General features: G+C 32.5%; 1 protein-coding gene across 2 annotated transcripts; it reads right to left on the minus strand.

The window, feature by feature from the left end:
• Positions 1–6,076: 6,076 nt before the first annotated feature.
• Positions 6,077–18,720, minus strand: LOC147074879 (uncharacterized). 2 transcript variants are annotated; one of them, XM_085943046.1, is made up of 6 exons: positions 18,376–18,720; positions 15,310–15,442; positions 12,726–12,885; positions 9,999–10,082; positions 8,839–9,084; positions 6,077–6,723 (listed from the first exon to the last, which is right to left on the minus strand). In XM_085943046.1, exons 1-6 carry the CDS (start codon positions 18,532–18,534, stop codon positions 6,291–6,293), a joined length of 1,215 nt encoding a protein of 404 aa, XP_085799172.1. In that variant the 5' UTR covers positions 18,535–18,720; the 3' UTR covers positions 6,077–6,290. The 2 variants fall into 2 exon arrangements, with proteins under 2 accessions (XP_085799172.1, XP_085799173.1); XM_085943047.1 differs by lacking the exon at positions 9,999–10,082.
• Between the last annotated feature and the right edge of the window lie 2,361 nt (positions 18,721–21,081).

Raw genomic sequence — 21,081 nt, forward strand, 5'->3', positions numbered from 1 at the left:
AAACCATTGTTTTAATTCCTTGTCATTTGTAGCTCATTTCCAATCTTCTTGGCGAACATGTTGATGATCAGGTGATCCATGACTACTGTACGACAACATTATTTAGGCAACAACAGGAAGTCGCTCTTATCGCGTATAGAATATTTCACAGTGTTGTCATTTTTTGAGAAAACATATCCCGCGAAATTAGGTTTTTAGTTTATATCAATTCTATTCTCAGTAAGTTTATAAGTACATTAATTTATAAGTCTAATTATTGTTCAATAAATATCAATAGAATTTTCTTTTCAAATAATTTCACCTCTTAATTATTACTATTATATTAGGTTAATTAATACAGCGTAATTATTGAATTTGGAAGGAAATATATCATTGAACCCACATTAACTGATAATATTGCTGCAGGTATTTATTAATTAAATAACTAGAACACAAATTATGACTAAAAAACAAGAAGTAGAAAGATATAACATATTCAATATTATATTGATGACCCAATCACATGTTTTATAATTTACAAATGATGTCTTTATATCGTATTTTTAGTAAAATTGTTGTAGAAACACATACTGTGAAAATAATTTTCTATAAATTAAATTATATCCACCTTACATAAATTTTAAAACAATATGTACCTACTTATCGGTTTAAAAATTAGGAAAATAATTAGGAAAAAATAGGACAATTCATTATCTAACTAATGATCATTTATACTTAATTATTATACGTCTAAAAATATTAACAAAATAGATTACGATACACATAACTTTATAATATACAAACATAATTTCCAGTATTTGGGGAAATATTTCTAGTATTACAACACTGAATTTTGACATACCTGACATGACAGGAACCCGTCAAATGGGCTTGTTGAAAGTATTGTATGCCTGTTGCCTTTTAAATACGACTCTGTTTCTTCTTCGCAATAAATCAAAAGTTTACTGATAATAATTCGAACATCATTTCGTATTGTTTTAGACATCTTTTGAATATAAAAAGCTTCAAATTACGTAAATTGATAGATGCGTCCAATACGAAGTGTCAAAAATGTAATGAAAAATTTGGGGGCGTTCCTAATTTGAAACCGGAAGTTCGATTAGCTGTACGTAGTTCACAGATTTGCCACGTAGCCAAGATGAAGTTGCCGGACAATATATATCTTCATGTTCTTCTTTTTCAATTAAAATCTCGCCCATTTTCATTGTTAAAATATAATGTCCATTTTTTTGTGTTAGTAAGTGAGAATAGATTATACTAGAGCAGGGGTTCTGAACCCTGTGCTCGCAGGCGCACATGCGTCCGCGGAGCTATGGTATCAGCAATATAATTAATTACTGATAGTGCTACAGCAATGATGGGCTGGAAGAATGGATTCATTTCCTATTGCAAGAAAGATTAATCCTTCACATATTTTATGTATTATGACGTATAAGTAAAAAGACAGTGTTTTTGGTATTACTGAAATGAGAACCCAAGTTTTAAACTGCCTTTTCTCTTATTGTCAAAACAATCCAATAGTTTTACATATTATAAGAGAGAAGGTAGTTTAAAACTTGGGTTCTCATTTCACTAAAACAAAAAACACTGTCTTTTTACTTAGCAGGGCAGTATTCATCAATAATCATTACGTGTCAAAATATTATACATGTCATGGATGTCGTTCTGAAAATAATCAACAATGTTCAATCAAAACCTTCAGAATTTTTAAAACCCTCGTAGAAAAAGACAAGTCCTCACAGCAGTGGCGGCCCGTGGTTTCCAAAATTGCTTTCATTGGGGGTGCACTAAAATTTTTTTTACCTTATTTAAAAAGCATATCAATTCAGTGTTGTTTCTGTTTAGCGAACACCTCAATCACTTCTCATTAAAGTCTGGAACTGTTTGTAAAAGTTTTTTCTCAATGCTTAACACAAGTAGACAGTTAAGTCTGTCCTGATTCATGGTAAGTATTTCTTTTTAACGATTTAATTCTTTTAATGGTTGAAAAACACTTTCCACAGATGTCATTGGACCATCCTTTTTTTATTCTGACTCTTTCTTCGAAGGAATTCTTATTATTATTGATAAAGAACTACCGACATCATTTTCATCATGTATTATTATGAATCTTTTATTCAAAATTTATCATTTTAAAACACATACACTTCACTGATTAAACAGTAAGTATATATTATGTATTATTATGAATCTTTTATTCAAAATTTATTTTTATGAACAAAATTATCGAAATAACGTGACAAAACACTTAAAAAAGCTGACTATAGATCACGACAGAAACCATACTGAATTGTATGTAAATGAATAATATTTGAAGAAAATATTTAAAAAAAAAAACAAACTATCGATTGTTTTGAATAGGTAGGTACGTATTTTTCGACTCTCGACAAAGTGTCAGTTCCTTCGTCTACAAAAAGCAATAAAACTCCGGCAAAATGCTTGCATTGTTAAAAATATGACATGGTAATAATTCACTCACTTTGAGAAAGAACATGGTAACTAAAATATTATTTTTTTATAAATTATATTCAAATATTTGCAAATATAGATTGATTTAAGGATCGTATCCATAATACTTATGTTGATAATCAATTTGTATTCAATATCAGCCTATTTTAAATGAATTTATGAGATTTAAATTAAAAAAGATTTAAATTAAAAAATTATTGTTATTGTTACAATACGTGTTAATAATTTGATACTTTCCTACCCTATTTAGCTGCCATAGCGGACCGAAAGCAGGCTTGTGTATAGAATAGACCCGCAGAAATGAATAGCTCTATAAAACCTTTCACAGCTGATATATAGTTTTGGATAAATAATTTGACAAAAAATTCTCTTGTACATTTTCTAAGGATGAAAAGAAATCGGTGGACCAGTTTTGACCTAAAATTATTTAACAAATTAATGTAACACAGAATACATAATTAAAATCTTGTTTTTTTTAGAAATCCGCCGTTTGCTCGCTACTATTGTACTAAATCTCAAATGCGCTCGTGACCACAATAAGGTTAAGAACCTCTGCACTAGAGAATAAGATTATCAATTCACACTTGTTTAGTAGTTCAAAATTGGTTTTAACTATTTTTTTCTAAATAAATAATTACTTATACACATTGGCGGCCTTAGGCCCGAAAAAGTGGTAGGTCAATTTTGAATATATTATTTTAATTTGCCTTTTCGTTGTATACTTAAAAGACGTATTGTAAATAGGCTTTTTGTACATTATAGAAGTGCGAGAAATTGTTATAGGTAGATACTTACATACATTTACATTTTTTACATCGCCAACCATCGTTAACCGAAATTGCACACAACACGTTATAATTTTTGTAAATTAGGTCCACTTGCCACGTCGCCAATGCCACAAAACTTCACAAAAATGTTATAAATCACTAAAACCAAACTTTGTGTCTATTTATTATAATAACTGTACCAAATACTATTTACATAAGATTAAAACAATTTTTTCAACTGTCAGAAGTACGAGTCGTCGGGAACTCAGAAATAATTCTTTTCTGTGTGTACAACGATATAATATATCTGTTTCATTTGACACATTGAAAATATGTCTCTCTTTCATTTTCAGCAATGACCGAAATGAAGCCTAATGGTGCGGCAAAATAATATGAAGAAAAAAGGCTTTGAGCTTTCTCTCCGTCTCACATGAAAAAGAGATAAAGAAATATTTTATATTTCCGTCAAATTCTAAATTGACCCAAGAGCGTGGGAATTGTGTGTATTGTAACTAAATACACGTACATAATATACATTAGCATGTATCTAACGTTGACGCTTTAGCCTAGCCCAGTGGTCGGCAAACCGCAGCTCGCGAGCCACATGTGGCTCTTTGGTCCCTTGGGTGTGGCTCTGATACAAATGACCACGTACGGGCTAACAGTCAAAATGTCTTCGAATATAACCAACCACCAAGCCGAAGATCTTAAATTGGTTTTCACTTTATCAATAGCAGTTAACGAGTCTTGTGACATAAATGATACAGCACAAGTTTCACGTATTGTACGATTTATTTCATCCACAGGTTCTAAAGAAGAAATTGTAGGATTACTGCCACTCAAATGTCAAACACGTGGAGAGGAAATTGCAAAATGCTGTAATTGAGTGTATGGAAAAACATCATATTCCACTCGATAAAATTGTTTCAATTTCAACAGACGGCGCGTTAAGTATGACCGGCGTAAGAAAAGGAGTTGTTGCTATTTTGAAAGAAAAAAAAATCACGAGATACTTGCTTACCATTGCATCATTCGTCAAGAAGAGGTTTGTGCGCAGAAATTGTAAAGATATGGAATTGGTGATTAAGATTATCAACTCTATTATAGATAATGGTCATGGATAAAGAGTTACTAGAGTTACGGAGCTCTAAATTTGAACATCTCTGTGCTGATATGGACATATTGGAGAAAAACAAATGTGAACATGTTTCACAGCACAAGTTTAGTAGTCTACTTTGAAGGACCTGGAGAAGGAAGACATGATGATTTTTAATATCTAGAATAGTATTCCTGATCGATATGATCAGTTGAAAAAACTAGCGTTTGCAACAATCTTTTTCAAGCATGAACCTTATCAAGAGTAAATTGAGAAGTCGTCTTATTGATGAGAACCTGGAATCGTGCCTAAAATTAAAAACAACAACATACAAACCTGACTTACCCAAACTTTTCAAGGAGATGCAAGGCCATTGTTCACATTAAGTGTTTATCAGTCATTCTCATGATTTAATTTTATGGATACCTTACTTACAATTTAATTTTTATCAATAAATAAGAACATTATTAAGAATGATATCACGTTAACAGTGTACCCACCTATATAGAAAGATTAGAAAATTTGGCTCTTAAAAGAAATCTTAATCGTTGTACTGGTGATATTTGGCTCTGTTGACTAATGAGTATGCCGACCACTGGCCTAGCCGATAGGTAATAATAATTACTAGCTTATCTTCGCCAGTCTGTCTCGCTAGTAATAATTATAATTGACATTGTATAGATATTTTTGGAGGGTCAATGACCATTTGACCTAAAGGGCCAGCCGCCATTGCTTAAACATTATTTTTTAATCTCAATATTACATATTTATTTTACACACCATTGAGAACACAAAGTTTCAAATTATTAAAACATAGAATTATTTATTTAAAAAGGCTGAATTGATGATTTTTTTTGTAGAAAACTTGCAAACTGAGAGAGCATCGTTCATCTTTATTTAATTTAATATGAGATTGCTTTTGTACATATCAATTAAATCAGCGATGGTTGCTCTTTCTTTAACCCATTGATCACCCACTTTATTTTTTGTATATAGAATACAAAATTGACTTCCAACAATCAAATATTAACGATAAATAAAACCATTCCCTGTATTATCCTGTATCTAAAATCGCTTCCAAGGTTTGTAAATATTTTAACAGATGTACACTTTTAACGCCGATAAAACTGTTTTACTAAATATTCTAAAGATTTAATCAATAGATGTCACAAACGGAAAATTAAAAAAAAATATTTAAAATGCTGTATGTACTATTTTTTTGTATGATATTTTTAAAATCAAATATATTATACTGGTTGGTAAGAATCCCTTGTTAACTAATATATTCACCTATAGCGAACTTATTTCTGAACACATTTAATGCCAGAAATTTTCAATTGATGCCCTAATTTGTTAAAAAAAAATTACATGTACCTGTTCTGACACGAACATTTCTCGTATTTGGGGACAATGGGTAAGGCAGGAATGGCAAATAGGATTTGATCGGCGTGCCAAAATAACTGATTTTTTTCAAGTTTGTGGCGCGTGCCATTCCTTTTTATGTGTACGCAATACGTCATGATAATATAATCTAAATCATATTTATTCAATATAAAAAAAACAATTCGGTACAGTCATTGAAAATTGTGACAGATTTTTCTTAAAACATCATAAATTACTTATTTTAAAGTAGGTATTTAGGTAACATAAGTAATCCTGACATTTTATGGCCCATCAACACACACGGAATCGGAAATTTTGTATGCACATCTATGATCGTAAACAAAATTAATGAAAAAAAAAAAAAATTCAAAATTTTTATATTTTTCCCCCATACATTTTATATTTCGTAATTTGAATTTTTTTTCGTTCCGTGGAATTCATATTAACGAGGTTTTACTGTATTTAACTAAACTTAACCACTGGCGCAGTGTGTGCACACGTCCCATAGAATATGTAGTAGAAATAGAGTCCGCTGCCAAAAGCGGTTGTGTGTGTGCTACACCCTTGACTGACATTCAAGATTCTTTTACAGTGTCTTGTTCGTGTGTTAGGAGGTGTTTAACCAGTGTAACCTTATGTCTGTAGCTAATGTTACAAACATGACAGGAATGATCTTTCTCACCGGTGTGCGTTTTATGGTGTCTTAGGACGCTTTGCTTAGTGACAAATTTCTTATCGCACAATTTACAAGTGAAGTTTTTAATCCCCGTATGGGTGGATATGTGGTTAGATAATGACTTCTCATCGTAAAATCCGGCATTGCAGGTGTCGCAGAAAAAGCGGTACTGCTTGAGATGTCTCCGAAGGTGCCTTAAACGCCGGGAGGCCAATGTGAATGTTTTTTCGCACAGATCGCATTTCAATATTGGTCTTTCATTTTTGTGATCCTTCAGTATGTGGTTCTGTTTTAGCTGACTGGTTTCGAATACCTTCAGACACAGGTAACATCTGGAATGAAGATAAAAACACAGTAAATGCAAATGAATTTCATATTATGAATTACTGTATTCATATTGTATCGATTACCTATACGATTCAAACGGGTACCAAATATAAAATTTCAATCAAATAATGAAATAGAGTTTCAATATTGTGACAATGCTGAAATTTTTATACAAATAAAAAGGATTATAAGTAATTTTTATTTATTTTTTTAGAAAGATCAATGTTTATAAAAATAAATATGAAACTAGTCCATTGATGCATGAATAATTCAATTAGCAGTGATACTTGCACATGATCACATGCGATCATCAATTAAATCAAACTGGCATTCATTTTACTTGTGCATGCGATGATTGCACACGACTACGAAACTATTTTACGAAAATAGAAATTGCCATTTTGGTTTCCAGAGCCTTCAAGTGCGATCTTCGTCTATGTAAAATCACCAATCACTAAAACTTCGAGTTTTTCAAAAATATTTTTGCTGCTTGTCAAAAAATTTATGAAATATAGCCATAGAACAATATGTAACAAAAAGATGATAACACTTTAAAACACCTTTAAAAAATTGTTTCAAATAAGCTTTGTATTTTTCCGCTAGGTGCCACTGGTAGATGATTCACCTTAACAAAACTCTGATATAATATTGTTGTAGACTTTCACGGTTGTTTGTTTCCACTGCGTGTTCTTGCTCCTTGACATTTCGGGCTCGTTGCAGAAGCCATTCTCAAGAGATAGTGTGATGATGAAGTGTACTGTAAGGTGAATGAATGTGAACACCGCATCACACACTTTAATGACGTTTATTTGCAAAAGACCATCCACCACGATTTTGATATTACTATTTAGTTGAAAAATCTTGTAAAATCTTGTAAAAATAACTGCACGCATATAAGTAAATAACATAAAAACAATGCACGTGAATGCGTGACAGCGTTAAGAAATCGGAAATGCAAACTTATTGATGAATTTGTATTGTTTTCGTTCCTGGACCCCTCCAGGACCCAAAAACCTGAAAAAATATTCTCGTGTATTAGAATATTTTTTATCTATAGAGTTTAGGCAGGGTATCATTGAATTTTAAGAACTAACCAACAAGATCTGCAATTTGTATTCTTGATTCAATGAAAACAAATAAGTATGACTGACAAAGTTTAGTCTGCACTATAATTTATGTCGGATCTCCACAGACTACCTGCACCCTTCGCCTCTAATATCTTTGCGGTTTAACAACTTAATCATGCTTCATTCGTTTATATAATAGAAATAGTGCAAGACTCCTTCTGTTTCGAGTTCATATTGGTGTAAATAAAATAAAATATTATGTAAGTGTCAGAATAATATTGATGTTTGGCGTTTTTTAACCATATTAATAAAAAGGTTTTGCAAATTGACAGCTGATAAAATATGCCAATGGGTAAGTCTACTTTTATTATATTACCTATGTTTATATTATATGCTTGCACGTTTCCTTAAGAATGCTTGTCGTGGTATCAAAATAATGATAGTACCTATTGCAATTTTCACGTTTGGAAATCTACCAACGCATACATATATAAGTATATAAAGAAGTTTACGTTACGTAAATTACGTATATAAAATGTCTATATTATATTAGCGCATTCTTACAAAGGTGGAAATGGCGACCATTGTCATTTTGTTTTTTGGCAGTAAATTTTCAAATTATTGTTTCAGAATCTACATTAATATGTTGTCGATCGTTGGGTTTTTGACTGCGCAGAATAACAGCAAGCGAAGAAAATTTATAATAAAATCTTCAAACTACACATAGGAAATTAATAAAGTCATTAATCTGACAGGAAGTATTATAGCAAATTAATTACCACCAATGGTGGGAGTACGTTACGATAATTATGTCCACATAAATATATGTTGTTATTCATGTCAATATTATTATCATTGCAACAAACTGTATCTAACTTGAAATAGAGACTTTATTTGTCACAATTTCATTTTTATAATTATTATGAATACTTTTTTTGGGTTCTGAGACTCACATAGTCACACCAATAGATGGCGTCAATTACAGGGGGCATCCTGTTATATGGACCTTACGAATCTATATATATATGTCTGTTATCTATGGTTAGCACGCACCTGTATTGGTATCCCGATTTTTTACTACCGTGTACTCTTATCATGTGCATACGCAGACCGTCTCTCCATTTAAACTTTTTCGGACACAGAGTACATTCAACTTTGCGTGCATGCATTCCCTGGTGCCTAGTCCATTGGGCGGTATTAGTGAACACCTGTCCGCAGATCTCGCAGATAAAGTTGGCGTAATGGATCGGCATGTGGCGGCGTAGTAGCAAATTCGTGTCGAATATTAAATTGCATTCCCTGCAAAATAAATATTTTTTATTAAGGCCATGCATTAGTTGAGGCACGGTCTAAAAAGATCGTTGCTAGGCGATGTGCGGATTGCGGGTCGCGGGTGCAAAAGACGCCTGTCAAACGAAATATTATTTCTCATATAAATCCAACATATGTCCATTTTATGTTCTGTTTATTATTCTATTAGTAACAATAATAATATATTCATTGACATGTTTTCTTTTTAAAGTAAATGGGTAACGTTTTTAGTCATCTTTACACGATTTTAGAATTAATTGGCCCGTCGCCATCACGCAGCAAAGTGACGTATGTCCGACTCGACGTTCTCTCAAGGAATGCGAAGCGAGTACAAAATTTCGTCGCGCGTACAGTTGAAAATTATTTGGCGTTTCACTGATGCGTCACCTTAAGGGGGGACAAGCTCAGCGTACGTCAAAATGGAGCTTTTATGCTATTTTCAAAGCATGATACTGGACATTCCTTAAACATTGTAGATAATCTATTTACATAATTTGCAAGCCTTATTATCCTTTATATTTATTTTAAACATTTGATGACTGCATAAAGTATTTTTATTACATAAAATAGTATTCTTTTAAACCTCTCGCTCTAATGTTTTAGAATATAGTCATATTTCAGTACTTACCTGTGCAGTGGTGTTAAGATTTTTTACATTTATTAATTTTTAAACGTATTTATAAAACCATCAGTATAATTTATATCGACATTACTATAGTGAAATATTTACGATAAAAAATTATATTGATAATCTCTGTAATCCCAAATTTGACAAGAATTAGGCATTTTATTATTCAAAAAATGGGCAAGATTAACACATAAGCATAAGGCCCGTAAGCATTGGGTTAAGAGCACTTAAATGAGAAATGCAGACATATAAAAATAATCAAATTCTTACATACATGCATTGTACTTGGTCATATTCCAATTCATATGGTAGATCAGTGTAGCCTAATCGACTACATATCTTCATCTTGATATATTCACTGAAAATCAAATTGGAAATTTTCTTGTATTAATCCAGTAATATTAGGGATTTACCTGGAAATGATTCCCCTTAAGGAATTTGCATATAGGCTGTCAAAATTCAAAACACAGTAAAGGCCGGTTCGGATTAGTCGAGTAGTTTAGTCAAGTAAAGAGTATTTTAGTAACATGTATGAACAGACAAATTTAGTCGTATAATTTAGTAAATTCATTAAGTCGAGTCAATCCATTTTGTTCTATTTTTTCGTTCGAGTAGCGGCCCCCACCACCTACCTCTCACTAAATACCAAACAAGCCACGAGACAAGTCTGTACACGTTTTCTTTAGTCAAGTTCATTAGTTGTAGAATTTCTTCCTCCAATTCTTCTAATATAGGCATTATAAATGAAGTTATTAACTTATTTATTTTTTGAACATACATTCCTAAATCTTGTGAATTATTCCTTGAATAAAAAAATAATCAATTATTTATTTTTGCTTTGTTATGCTGTGCTCTGTTCATTTAGACACGTCACTCACTAATGTAATGTGTTCGGACACTTTTCAGTAACTAAATCACTTGACTAATCTGAACCGGCCTTAAGGGACCAAAAACATGTATTCATGAATCCCATTGCTAATTATCATAAATAATATTGATACCTCAGTTCCAAAGTGTAACAACTCAAAAAGCATAGTTCTGAGATGATTAGGAAATAAGATTTTGGGCAGGTTTAATCTTCTACCGTATAGGTATCTAATTTTTGTAGATTGTAGATAGAAACATAATTTAAATTTATTTTAATATTAATAATAGGAGTTTTCAGAGGTTTCCTCAAGATTAACGTATAATTCTAAAGAATAATAACCACTGTCATTCTAAAATAATCACAGATTATCGCTTATTACATCTTGGAACTGGTAAATATCGGTATTCTAAGCATTTCCTCATACTTAACTCAAAACTGCAAATTTTTGACTTGTTATACTTTGGAACTGAGGTATCGATATCGACTACTTAATCTGAAAACCAACCAACTGCACTTTTGACTAAAAATGAGATTTTGATGGCATTTTGTTATAAAGCATGTTTTCAATGCTCACACAAAATTTCAAACTCGTAAACCTAAACAGCTCTGCTCTTTATATATAAAGAGGAACCTAAAATAGTGTATTAATTCATAGTGCAGCTTATTTGTAAGAAAAGACATTTTACAAATGATAGGAATTGTTAAATTCCGCTCGATAATTAAATTATGTTTTTTCTCCTTCCTGAACAATTTGCCCGAATGCAGTTAGCCGGTTTGCAGATTAAGGAGTCGATATGTATTATACTAAAGAATTAAAATTTCCTATTGATATATCAAATAAAAAATGGTTTCTCAACGTTTGCTCTGTTTTATGTACAATAATATCAAGAGTACAAAAATGAACCGATTTAAAATAAAATTAAAAAAAAAACGATAATCATGTGTATTAGGAGATTGTGCATTTAAAACTACAATAAAACCAACAGTGTTGAAAAAAAGCGGCGCCGAATTGACGCCGATTATCCAGAATCACTTGATTAATAGCAGCGTCAAATTGGTGTCGATTGTCTCCAAAGGGTTAAAACAGAAATACCACCGACGTTTGTAAAATGTTACATTGTACTGACAAATATATTATTACCACGTGGTACTGCGCTGAATTTTATTGGCCACTTCCCAAAAGAAATGACAAAGCGGGATAGCATGTATATTCTAGCTATAAGCCATCCTAATTTTGATTAAGTGTATAGATCTACCATCAAAAATTGTCCAGTATTCGAATTTAGAACTAAGCTCATCACTATAAATAAAAAGTGTTGAATGATAATGTCAAATGTTAGCATGTGGCGCCCTCATTCAGTGGATTTAATAAAAAATATATATTATAATAGATATATAATATAATATCGTCACTGTTCTGGCAGAAGACATTAATTCGAAAAAATGACATATTGAGTTAGTTATAACAAAATGTTCCTTATTTCAAACTTTTTTTTTTTTTTTTTTTCTTTACCGTCTGGAAACCTTCTTAATAAATAAACAGTCATTATTTTAAAGTCATGCTTTTTACGATTACTTAATAAACTCACATGATAGACCATTTCAAACATTTTAACAACTTCAAAGTCAAATTACTCAAAACTAGTGTTCTCCAGTTAGTGTGTTCTGCCAGAACAGAGACAATATATTATTTTTCTTTTTAGCACTACAACAGGCCATGAGGCCTAATGACAGTAGTGTAGGTAGTATTAGAAGTGAAACAAACACCCAGGCTTCGAGAAAATCATATAATTATATTGTGACCTCACCGGGGAATTGAGCCCAGAGCCCTCGGGTACACACTGGAGTACAAGGGCCGCCATAATGCTCATTACATAGTAAAAATCAACACTCATACATGTTATTTTGTGTTACAGCCACCATCTTGGAAGATGACAGACGATTTTTAGTTTTTCGGCCGTATCTCATTAACGGTTGAAAATATCAAAGAATGTTTTAAATATGATTTAAAGAGCATGTAGCGTAAAATACCAAAAGATTTGGACTGTAAATATAAAGAATTATTAATCAATTACATTAAGCATGATGGTTAACTAACCAACCCATCGATATATTAAAATTATAACTGAATACCTTTCTGTACATTTTTGTGGTTCTTTAGGTGGGACCTTGTCCATGAAGTAGTCGTCGTCTGACGGCATGTAGTCACTGTCGTCATTGTTATCAACCGATGGATCACCCATACTGCTCGCATCCAAGTCTTCATCTGATTCTGCCAACATTGCGAGTATTTCTGAATAATTAAATAAACAAAATGTCATGATGCTTTACAATAAAGCTACATAAACTAGAACGCGTCTGGAGGACCGTGAAATATTACAGCATTTGGAAAAAATTAATACCGTTGGTAAAAAAAGCTTCAGTTAAATTTGCACAAGTAATACTGCTACCTAAAGACAAGATCCACTCGGCAAGGAGGTACTTCCATACCCAACTTTCGACATAGTAATAACGTGTTCATCAAAATATATTGGTGACGTGGCAACTTGTTTTCATACACTAAAACACACAAATATAGCTTTATGGCCATATGTTCAGTGCACCTGTTCCCAACCTGACTGAATAGAAAAAAAAAATATGCAGAGCAGCACTATTTTCCTAAATTCGCATTTATTACCTTCTAAAAACATTGTGCAATATGAACAGTATGAATTTTTAAAATTTTTTGTTTTTGTGTATCGATGATTAATACTTTTAATCTGGTTAATCAATCATGCCGAAGAAACACCGATTGTGAACTACAGGTAACCCCCCGCTCATCGCGACCCCGGCGAGTGTGGATTCGTTATATCGCGATCTTTTTGGAAAATTGTGGAAACGGGAAATTATCCCCAAAATTTAATTTTTAATGTGGATGAGACGGGACTCTATTAGAAACGAATGCCAGCACATACGTTTATTTCCATAGAGGAGAAGACTGCTTCTGGGTTTAAAGCATCTAAGGATCGTCTAACTCTTCTTCTCTCAACTCACTGAAGAAACTGATGGAGGTGATAAAGATGCCACGCGGGTTTGCTGGAAACAATTTAATATTATGAAAGCTATCAGAAACATCGACGAAGTGTGGATTGAAGTCACTCAGTCGTGTATGATGGGTGTTTGGAAAAGGTTGTTCAGTAAAATTGTTGAAGTTCACTGCAATTATGAGAATGATATTCAAATATCATGGAAGAGTCTTATAGCCATATCCGGAGGCATCGAAAGTGTTGATGTAGATGATATCAAGACTTTTTGTTAAAATCACACGGCGAACGCTTACGCTTAACTAATGAAGAGCTGCAGGAAATGGACTGTGGAATCATCAAACTAATTTTCAGAGAAAGTATGGGGTAGTTAAACATTCAGAGCTGGGAGAGATAAAAGGAACTTGTGGAGGCTTCATCATACAGTGGATTGACCTCCGTCGATGATTATGTACTAATATTTGACCATAGACCAAAATTTTACAGTATCTTACTGTTACTATGTCGGCTATCTCATGCTTGCTCATCAAAACACCTCGTAATCGTTAGACATTGCGGTCAACTGGTTTCTCAATATTAACTTAGATGAATGGTGGCTCGTGTAAGGTATTGATTGCTTTTATATAAATAGCGAAGGACAATTGATAAGAACCACTCCACTTGAGTCCGCCACTCGACACTGTCAACTATCACTTTCCAATCGACACTCGTCATCGAGCACAGATTCCCTACTGGATCGCGGCTCGGTCTGAGAACCTAGCACACCGCGATACTCTGGATCAAGACAATAAACATCTACATCCATCTACACCACTGGTGTCTTTATCACCTCAACATCTTTTTCCTCTACGACCGCTAAAGTGGTGACCCCGACGTGATTTAATCATTTTAAACCATACGAGTAGGTATGTTTTCCTTTTTATCTTCTTGTTTTATGAGAATGGGTTTCTTCGTTCGAAATATTGTAGAATAAACCAAAAATTTGTTTTCCAAAATGGTCTATTGAAAGTTATCCCAAAGTCAATGCTGCATGGTTTTTTTAATTTTCCAATAAACATTGTCTTACTGAAATAATATTATAATAATAAACGGTATTTTTGTCTGAAACCTTCATCCCAAAATATGAAATAGTTACATAGTAGATTCGGGCTTAGTTACTGAAACATCACTAAAATACCGGGGGGAGCATGAAACCAGCATACTCTCAGAGCAATAATACTAAAGAGAGACGGTATTGTCCAATTTTATTATATGAAGCCAATTTCTTTGCGTATGACGCACAGTAGAAGCTTAATTGTATTATTAACTTACTTATGAAACGTTATACCATAATCTTGCTTCTTAGAGCCTACGACTACCACATTTAAACATAACATAGTGAACCATCTTTTCTACTAAATTAACTGAAAATATTTACCACTAACTTTATATTTTTCACAAAACTATATATTTTAGAAAAACGTAGCTAATTATAAGTGTTTGCCGTAAACACATCTGTCAAACTAATATTTACTGGCTTCACGTTCTTAAATCTAACTCCTTTATTCATATATCTTCTATCTTAATATAACGCATAATGCGGAGATTATATGAGTGCCGAATGCTTTCTCACTCGCTCTCACGGTTAGTTTTAGTTCAGGCCACGAACGTACTGGAAATTAATTTTCTAGAATAGTAGCACTGCACGAGCTTACCAAGTCTTAGTGCGATTTTCCTTTGAGCATTCTCCACTTGACTCTTAAATTTGACTGCATCTCGAAGCTTTTCGATGCAAACATCACATATAAAATGGACTCCGTCTGTTTTATCACTATTGTTGAATCCCAACTGAAAGAGAAGTAATTTTAATATTACTGTCGGACAGAAAACAGAAAGATACCATGAACATGTATGACCCTTCCCAGGCCGATTGAGTGTGGTATATCAGATGCACCTAAACATATTGAATTGTTATAATAGAGAAAATTAGACGAATTGTTTTTTTTTTACAAATGGGTAACAATTTATATGGTTAAATCAGTAATTGATAAAAAAATGGGTGTGTGACAAGTGCACGCAACATAAGTGAAACTTTTTATTTGGCTCTCCACCTTCCAACATCGTTGTCATCAATAAATGGTAAATGTGAACGGAATTTTCGTCATTGCTGTAATCCATCACATCTTCATTTCCACTACGGTTCTTCGCATACTCACAACGTTATTCTTCACTGATTATGTACCTACTTCATGACATATAGGTTCATTGATTGCGGGAGATACATTTACAACACGGTCGCGATAAGCGAAATTTCGCGATAAAAAACAAAGCAATTTAAAATATAACACTTTATTAAGGGGGAGACGCATGCCAGCAGAGAACCTAGCGGAAATATACGAAGCTTGCAATTTGAGATTTTTTTTGATAATTTACAATTTCAACTGTATTATTTAATAAATATGTATCCGAAAACATTAAAAAAAAATTTTTATTTTTTTTAAACTTAAAGATAAACTTACAATTGTAAAAAAATGTAATAAAATGTGAATTCGTTGCAGGGTCAAATCTTATTATTGCATTATATTTTATGGTCATAATTATCATTAAAATTTAGTTTATTAAGTTTTAGATTTTATGTGGTTTAGATTTATGACTAATTCGTTTTAATATTTTTTATATATATTTTAAAAAACATCGATTTTTATAAAAATATAAATGTGTATTAACTTGAATCCTTTTTATTTAGGTGCCTCTTTTCGCCTCTGATAGTATAAGCATCCCCCTTAATAACAGAATAAAACTAACACAACATTGCAATAAAAAATAACATTTATTTTGTTCCAAGTTGCAAAAAAACTATACTATTATGTAAAAAAACTATACTATTATGACAATTTATAGCACATGAGACATGTCAAAATAAGAACGGGACAAAAATAACTACTATTAAAAATCAATCGCAATATAAAAAATTCGTAATCGGTGGGGTCACGATGAATGAGGGTTACTTGTAGTATTAACAACCGATTTCTGTTTGGTTATTGTTGAAATTTTCATGATTTGCGCGGTAGGCTGGGCTGACTTGAAATCAAAGCTACCACAGCCTCAGTTATAGAATAGTGCGCTTGGCTATCAATCTAAAGGTTGGTGGTTAGAGACTGACCATGGTCTATCATGGGCATTTTTTGTATTTCGATTTTCGAATCGGCTATGCCTGGTTATTAACTCTACCATCGATATCGCTGTATCGCGCAAAAGAACCTTCTCTTCAATAAAAAGGATAATAATTCTAATTGTTTTTATAAGTTTTGAACTATTCCATTTAAATCATTTTTATCAACCTGGATCATCAGGCACTATACAGGTTCACCCAGCGTAAATATACAAGTGAGACAGGTTATAGTTACTTACTGTTTATTATCAGCATTTAGATAGACATCACTATTTATAAATATTGAGCAATTTCAATTTATTTTTCAATACATTGTCATATAACAATCTATATTTATTTATTTGTAACAATTGAATGCCATAGAAATTATTATTTTAAATTATTTTTACGAATTAGCACCTATTGTTTTGTATAAACTGCCCCAGACATCTTGACATCAGAAAAAATATCACATTTCACGGGAAATAATTAGACAAATATGTTAAAGACAGATGTCACATATTTGGTTATAATATATTCCTACTTTCCAACACATACGACTGATTTCGTTAACAACGTAAATAATAAAATTATTTTATTCGATAAAGTGATATTTCAAAATTTCGATATACCTAGGTAGGTCAATATACAATTAAAAATTATTTTTCTAAGGTAGGCTTTAAATAATCGCCTAATATGGAGGCTTCGCCACTGGATCTAGGTTATTTGAGACCGAAAATTAACACAACTGTACTGTAACACAAAAATAAGTTGTTTACCGCCTTTTTTATTTTTTTACCATGTTCGACACTAGATTTATAGAGCACCGGGTAGAAGTTGTGAAAACAGATTTTTGTTTTTACGAGAAATGGATGTTAGCCACTTGCTCAGTTTATTAGGTCCATAGTCCAAACACACATTGAAAAACAATATGTGTATTTGTCAGACCCAGGATTCAAACCTGCGGCCCACTACTTTATAAGCCGATGCGTTAGACGCTCGGCCATTCGTGGGTAAAAATAAAATAAGTAGTCAAACACAAAATCGATATGGAGTAGGTGTAGATCCACCAGTATCAGTTGTCCGCTGAGTGAGGGCGCTACATGTTAGCATTTGTCATATCATTCAACACTTTTTATACTGTGATGAGCTTATGGCGCCTGTACACAAGCATGGATTTACTGGCAGCAATAGTGCGTATTTTAAACTATCGTGACAATAACTGTTTACGTGTAAGAGTGCTGACTGTCTCTCCAATCCCATTCTTCAAGAGTAAGCGAGACGCGATGTTGTCATTTTACGGTACTATTTGACAGGTCGCGGTGTAGTTCGTCTTTTTGTCGGCAGGTTCGCCACTATCGTTCTACTGCACACGTGCAGATCGAAACTGTCGCATGAAAATTCAGAAGCTTTCGAACTTTTCTTATTCATGCATGCAATCTTGCAACTGCAGGATAATACATGTTTACACGTACATTTTCTTATAATTGCCGCGATAATACTTACTGTCAGCAGTAAATCCATGCACGTGTAAAGGGGGGTATTAGCTCTAAATTCGAACACCGGGCGGTTTATGATGGTAGATCTACCTGCTGTGTCTTTACCAATGATATTATCTTAACTATCATACCTCCAGAGAGAAACAAGATTGCATCATTTTTGAATACATCACGTCTTCGCCATTGATGTTGTAGTGTTTCGTCATGTCTTTTAGGAAACCATTTTTTTGCGTGGTCAAGCAAGCCTGGCAAAAGGCTGGCGAGTCGTCACAATCTTCTTCGTTAGCCATCTTATCACTATTATAATACTTAAATATGTTCTCAACTGAAAAATTTATTTAATTGTACAATATTTAGTTTAGTGTACAGTGAAAAAATTCTTTTGGATTACTTATTAGGTATATCATAAACAAAACACCGAAAACTCGAAACGAAGACAAGACGAGACGCCATAGACTACATACTTTTTACGCGAGACTGACAGCAAGTTGTTGACAACTTTTTTTAATAGTGTTACCAGGTAAGATTAATCATAGACTAACATAGTTTGATTCATAAAATTTCCAGAAAATCCACTAATAGAGAGAAAATTCTGACTCCAAATCAAGAGGTAAAGATATTTTAAACGATCAGAACATTAAACAATACTAAATATTGTAAAGAGAAGTACAAGTGTGGCATGGGGATTTATGAAAATAAATTAACGCGCTCAAAAGTCTAGTTCTATTGATCAAAGATATTGAACTCCAGTCTTCAATCTCTTTGCTATTCATAGACTAATATACTGTATACTAGTCTTAACAATGATTTATGGATTTTGTTGATGGTAGTAACCTAGTATTATTTACTCTGTCCCATAAACCATTCCATTGTCATGTCCATTTAAACAGTCCCATAAAAGGTTGTTTGCAAACCTTTCTGCAAATATTGAGTCTAATTTTATAATCCCTAACTTATATAGTAATTACTATTGTGAAGCGCAATGGCTATCTCTTAAAAAAATGAAATAAAAGGGTTTAGTTAATCATAATGTTGAAATAATTTTAAATAATTTTGTTGTTAAACTTGTCTATTTGGTTGAAATTTAAAAAAATTGAGTGAATAAATCAAACCAAAGACCACTAATGCATTCACTGATTTAAAACGACAAAGTGAAGGCATTCATAAAAAATTGAAGCTTAGAAAATCAAAATGACAAAAAAAAGTTCGCCATGTCTCCACTTCTAAATGATTTCTACTCCAGATATATTGAAGCAAACAAAAATCTATTTACTGAGTTCTTGGTTAGTTTGCTGATACACTTTTCACACTATTTTATTAATAGCAAAAAAAGTCGCCTGCGCTGCTGCTTCATTTCGGACCTATTAAATATGTGATTCAAAAATCCTGACCAGTGGGGCCCACTTCAGGATATGGGATCCATGATAGATTCCATTTGTCAATGAACGAAGATGAATTTGGATTGACTACAGCTATTGAAATTGATTTTGCTAATAAACAAGTACATTCGTCAAAAATTAATGTAATATAAGTAGTAAAACCTTGTTTATTTTTTTTTTCATTCTTGTATTCGTAAGTAGGTACATTGTTGACTATTTAAAAAGGTGTCTGTATCAGCAGCGGCTCCTCTAACACCATGCATGTGCGCTGCACTGCCTTTTCCTAAACATCACTCAATGTGCAACAATGCTATTCATAAGTCATCACTCGTTTATCGCAATTTAATCCATGTAAATTTATACCAAAAGCATGTACTCAGTGAACAGTCACCGAAATCGTGCGCTCGTGGTAACGCACTAATATCGATCTTAGTTTGCCGTTCATATTACATTGGGTAATAACATATCAACCCGATACGTGAAACTCATAAACATGTCATAAAAACCCAAGATTTTATTGCTTTCTGGGACGCCGACCACTTCACGAAATTCGACACAGAAAAAAAACAGTAGGAATACGCGGAAAAGTGTAGTAACTGAGATTTACCAGGATTGATAAAAAAAGATTTTTTTTTATTTAAACCTCATATAAATTCATTGGAAATAGGCTGATATTGAATACAAATTGACTATCAACATAAATATTATGGTTACGATCCTTAAATCGTTATATATTTGCAAATATTTGAATGAAATTTATAAAAAAATAATATCTGAGTTACCGTGTTCCTTTAGCAAGTGAGTGAATAATATGATGGCATATGCTTAACAATACTTGACTCGCGCTAAGTTTTATTGCCGACGCAATTTTTTAGAGTTTATTTTATTTTGTAGACGAAGGGTCTGGCGCCTTGTCGTCAATAATTCAATATCCTGCGTCGAAAAATACGTATTCAAAACAAACGATAGTTATATTGTATATAATTTTTTTTATATTTTCTTGAAAAATTATTGCAGTTCACTGTTCAGTTTAGTTTCTACTGCCGCGAACTAAAGTCACGTTCTGTTTATCACTTTATTTCGATAATTTTCTTAGTAAAAAGAAATTATGAATAATATATGATTGTTTAATCCTTTTTCTGAGAATGATTGAAAAAGATAAATTTAAACTTAAACACGAATTATCAGTAATTTACAATAAGGACGATTTTAAAAACGTGGATGGTGCTATAGCTATTTTACAATTGTTTTATAATAATAATTTAATGACATCATTTTCCCAATGTACTAAACTTTTAAAAATCATTTGTACAATTCCGATGACATCTGTGGAAAGTGAAAGGTGTTTTTCAACCCTTAAAAGAATTAAATCGTTTTCAAGAAATACCATGAATCAGGACAGACTTAATTGTCTATTTGTGCATCAAGAAAAAACTTTTACAACCAGTTCCAGACTTT

The sequence above is a fragment of the Rhyacophila brunnea genome, unplaced genomic scaffold (assembly GCF_057557595.1).
Source record: "Rhyacophila brunnea isolate RB1 unplaced genomic scaffold, BYU_Rbru_1.0 scaffold_15, whole genome shotgun sequence".
Classification (NCBI taxonomy): Eukaryota; Metazoa; Arthropoda; class Insecta; order Trichoptera; family Rhyacophilidae; genus Rhyacophila; species Rhyacophila brunnea.

Bases quoted from the DNA above. Each gene is read 5' to 3' on its own strand.
- LOC147074879 (XM_085943046.1), bottom strand. From the start codon at position 18,534: ATGGCTAACGAAGAAGATTGTGACGACTCGCCAGCCTTTTGCCAGGCT. The intron at 15,443-18,375 runs GTATGATAGTTA...CTTCTCTTTCAG, and splicing joins AATCTTGTTTCTCTCTGGAG to TTGGGATTCAACAATAGTGA. The intron at 12,886-15,309 runs GTAAGCTCGTGC...TTAATTATTCAG, and splicing joins GAAAATCGCACTAAGACTTG to AAATACTCGCAATGTTGGCA.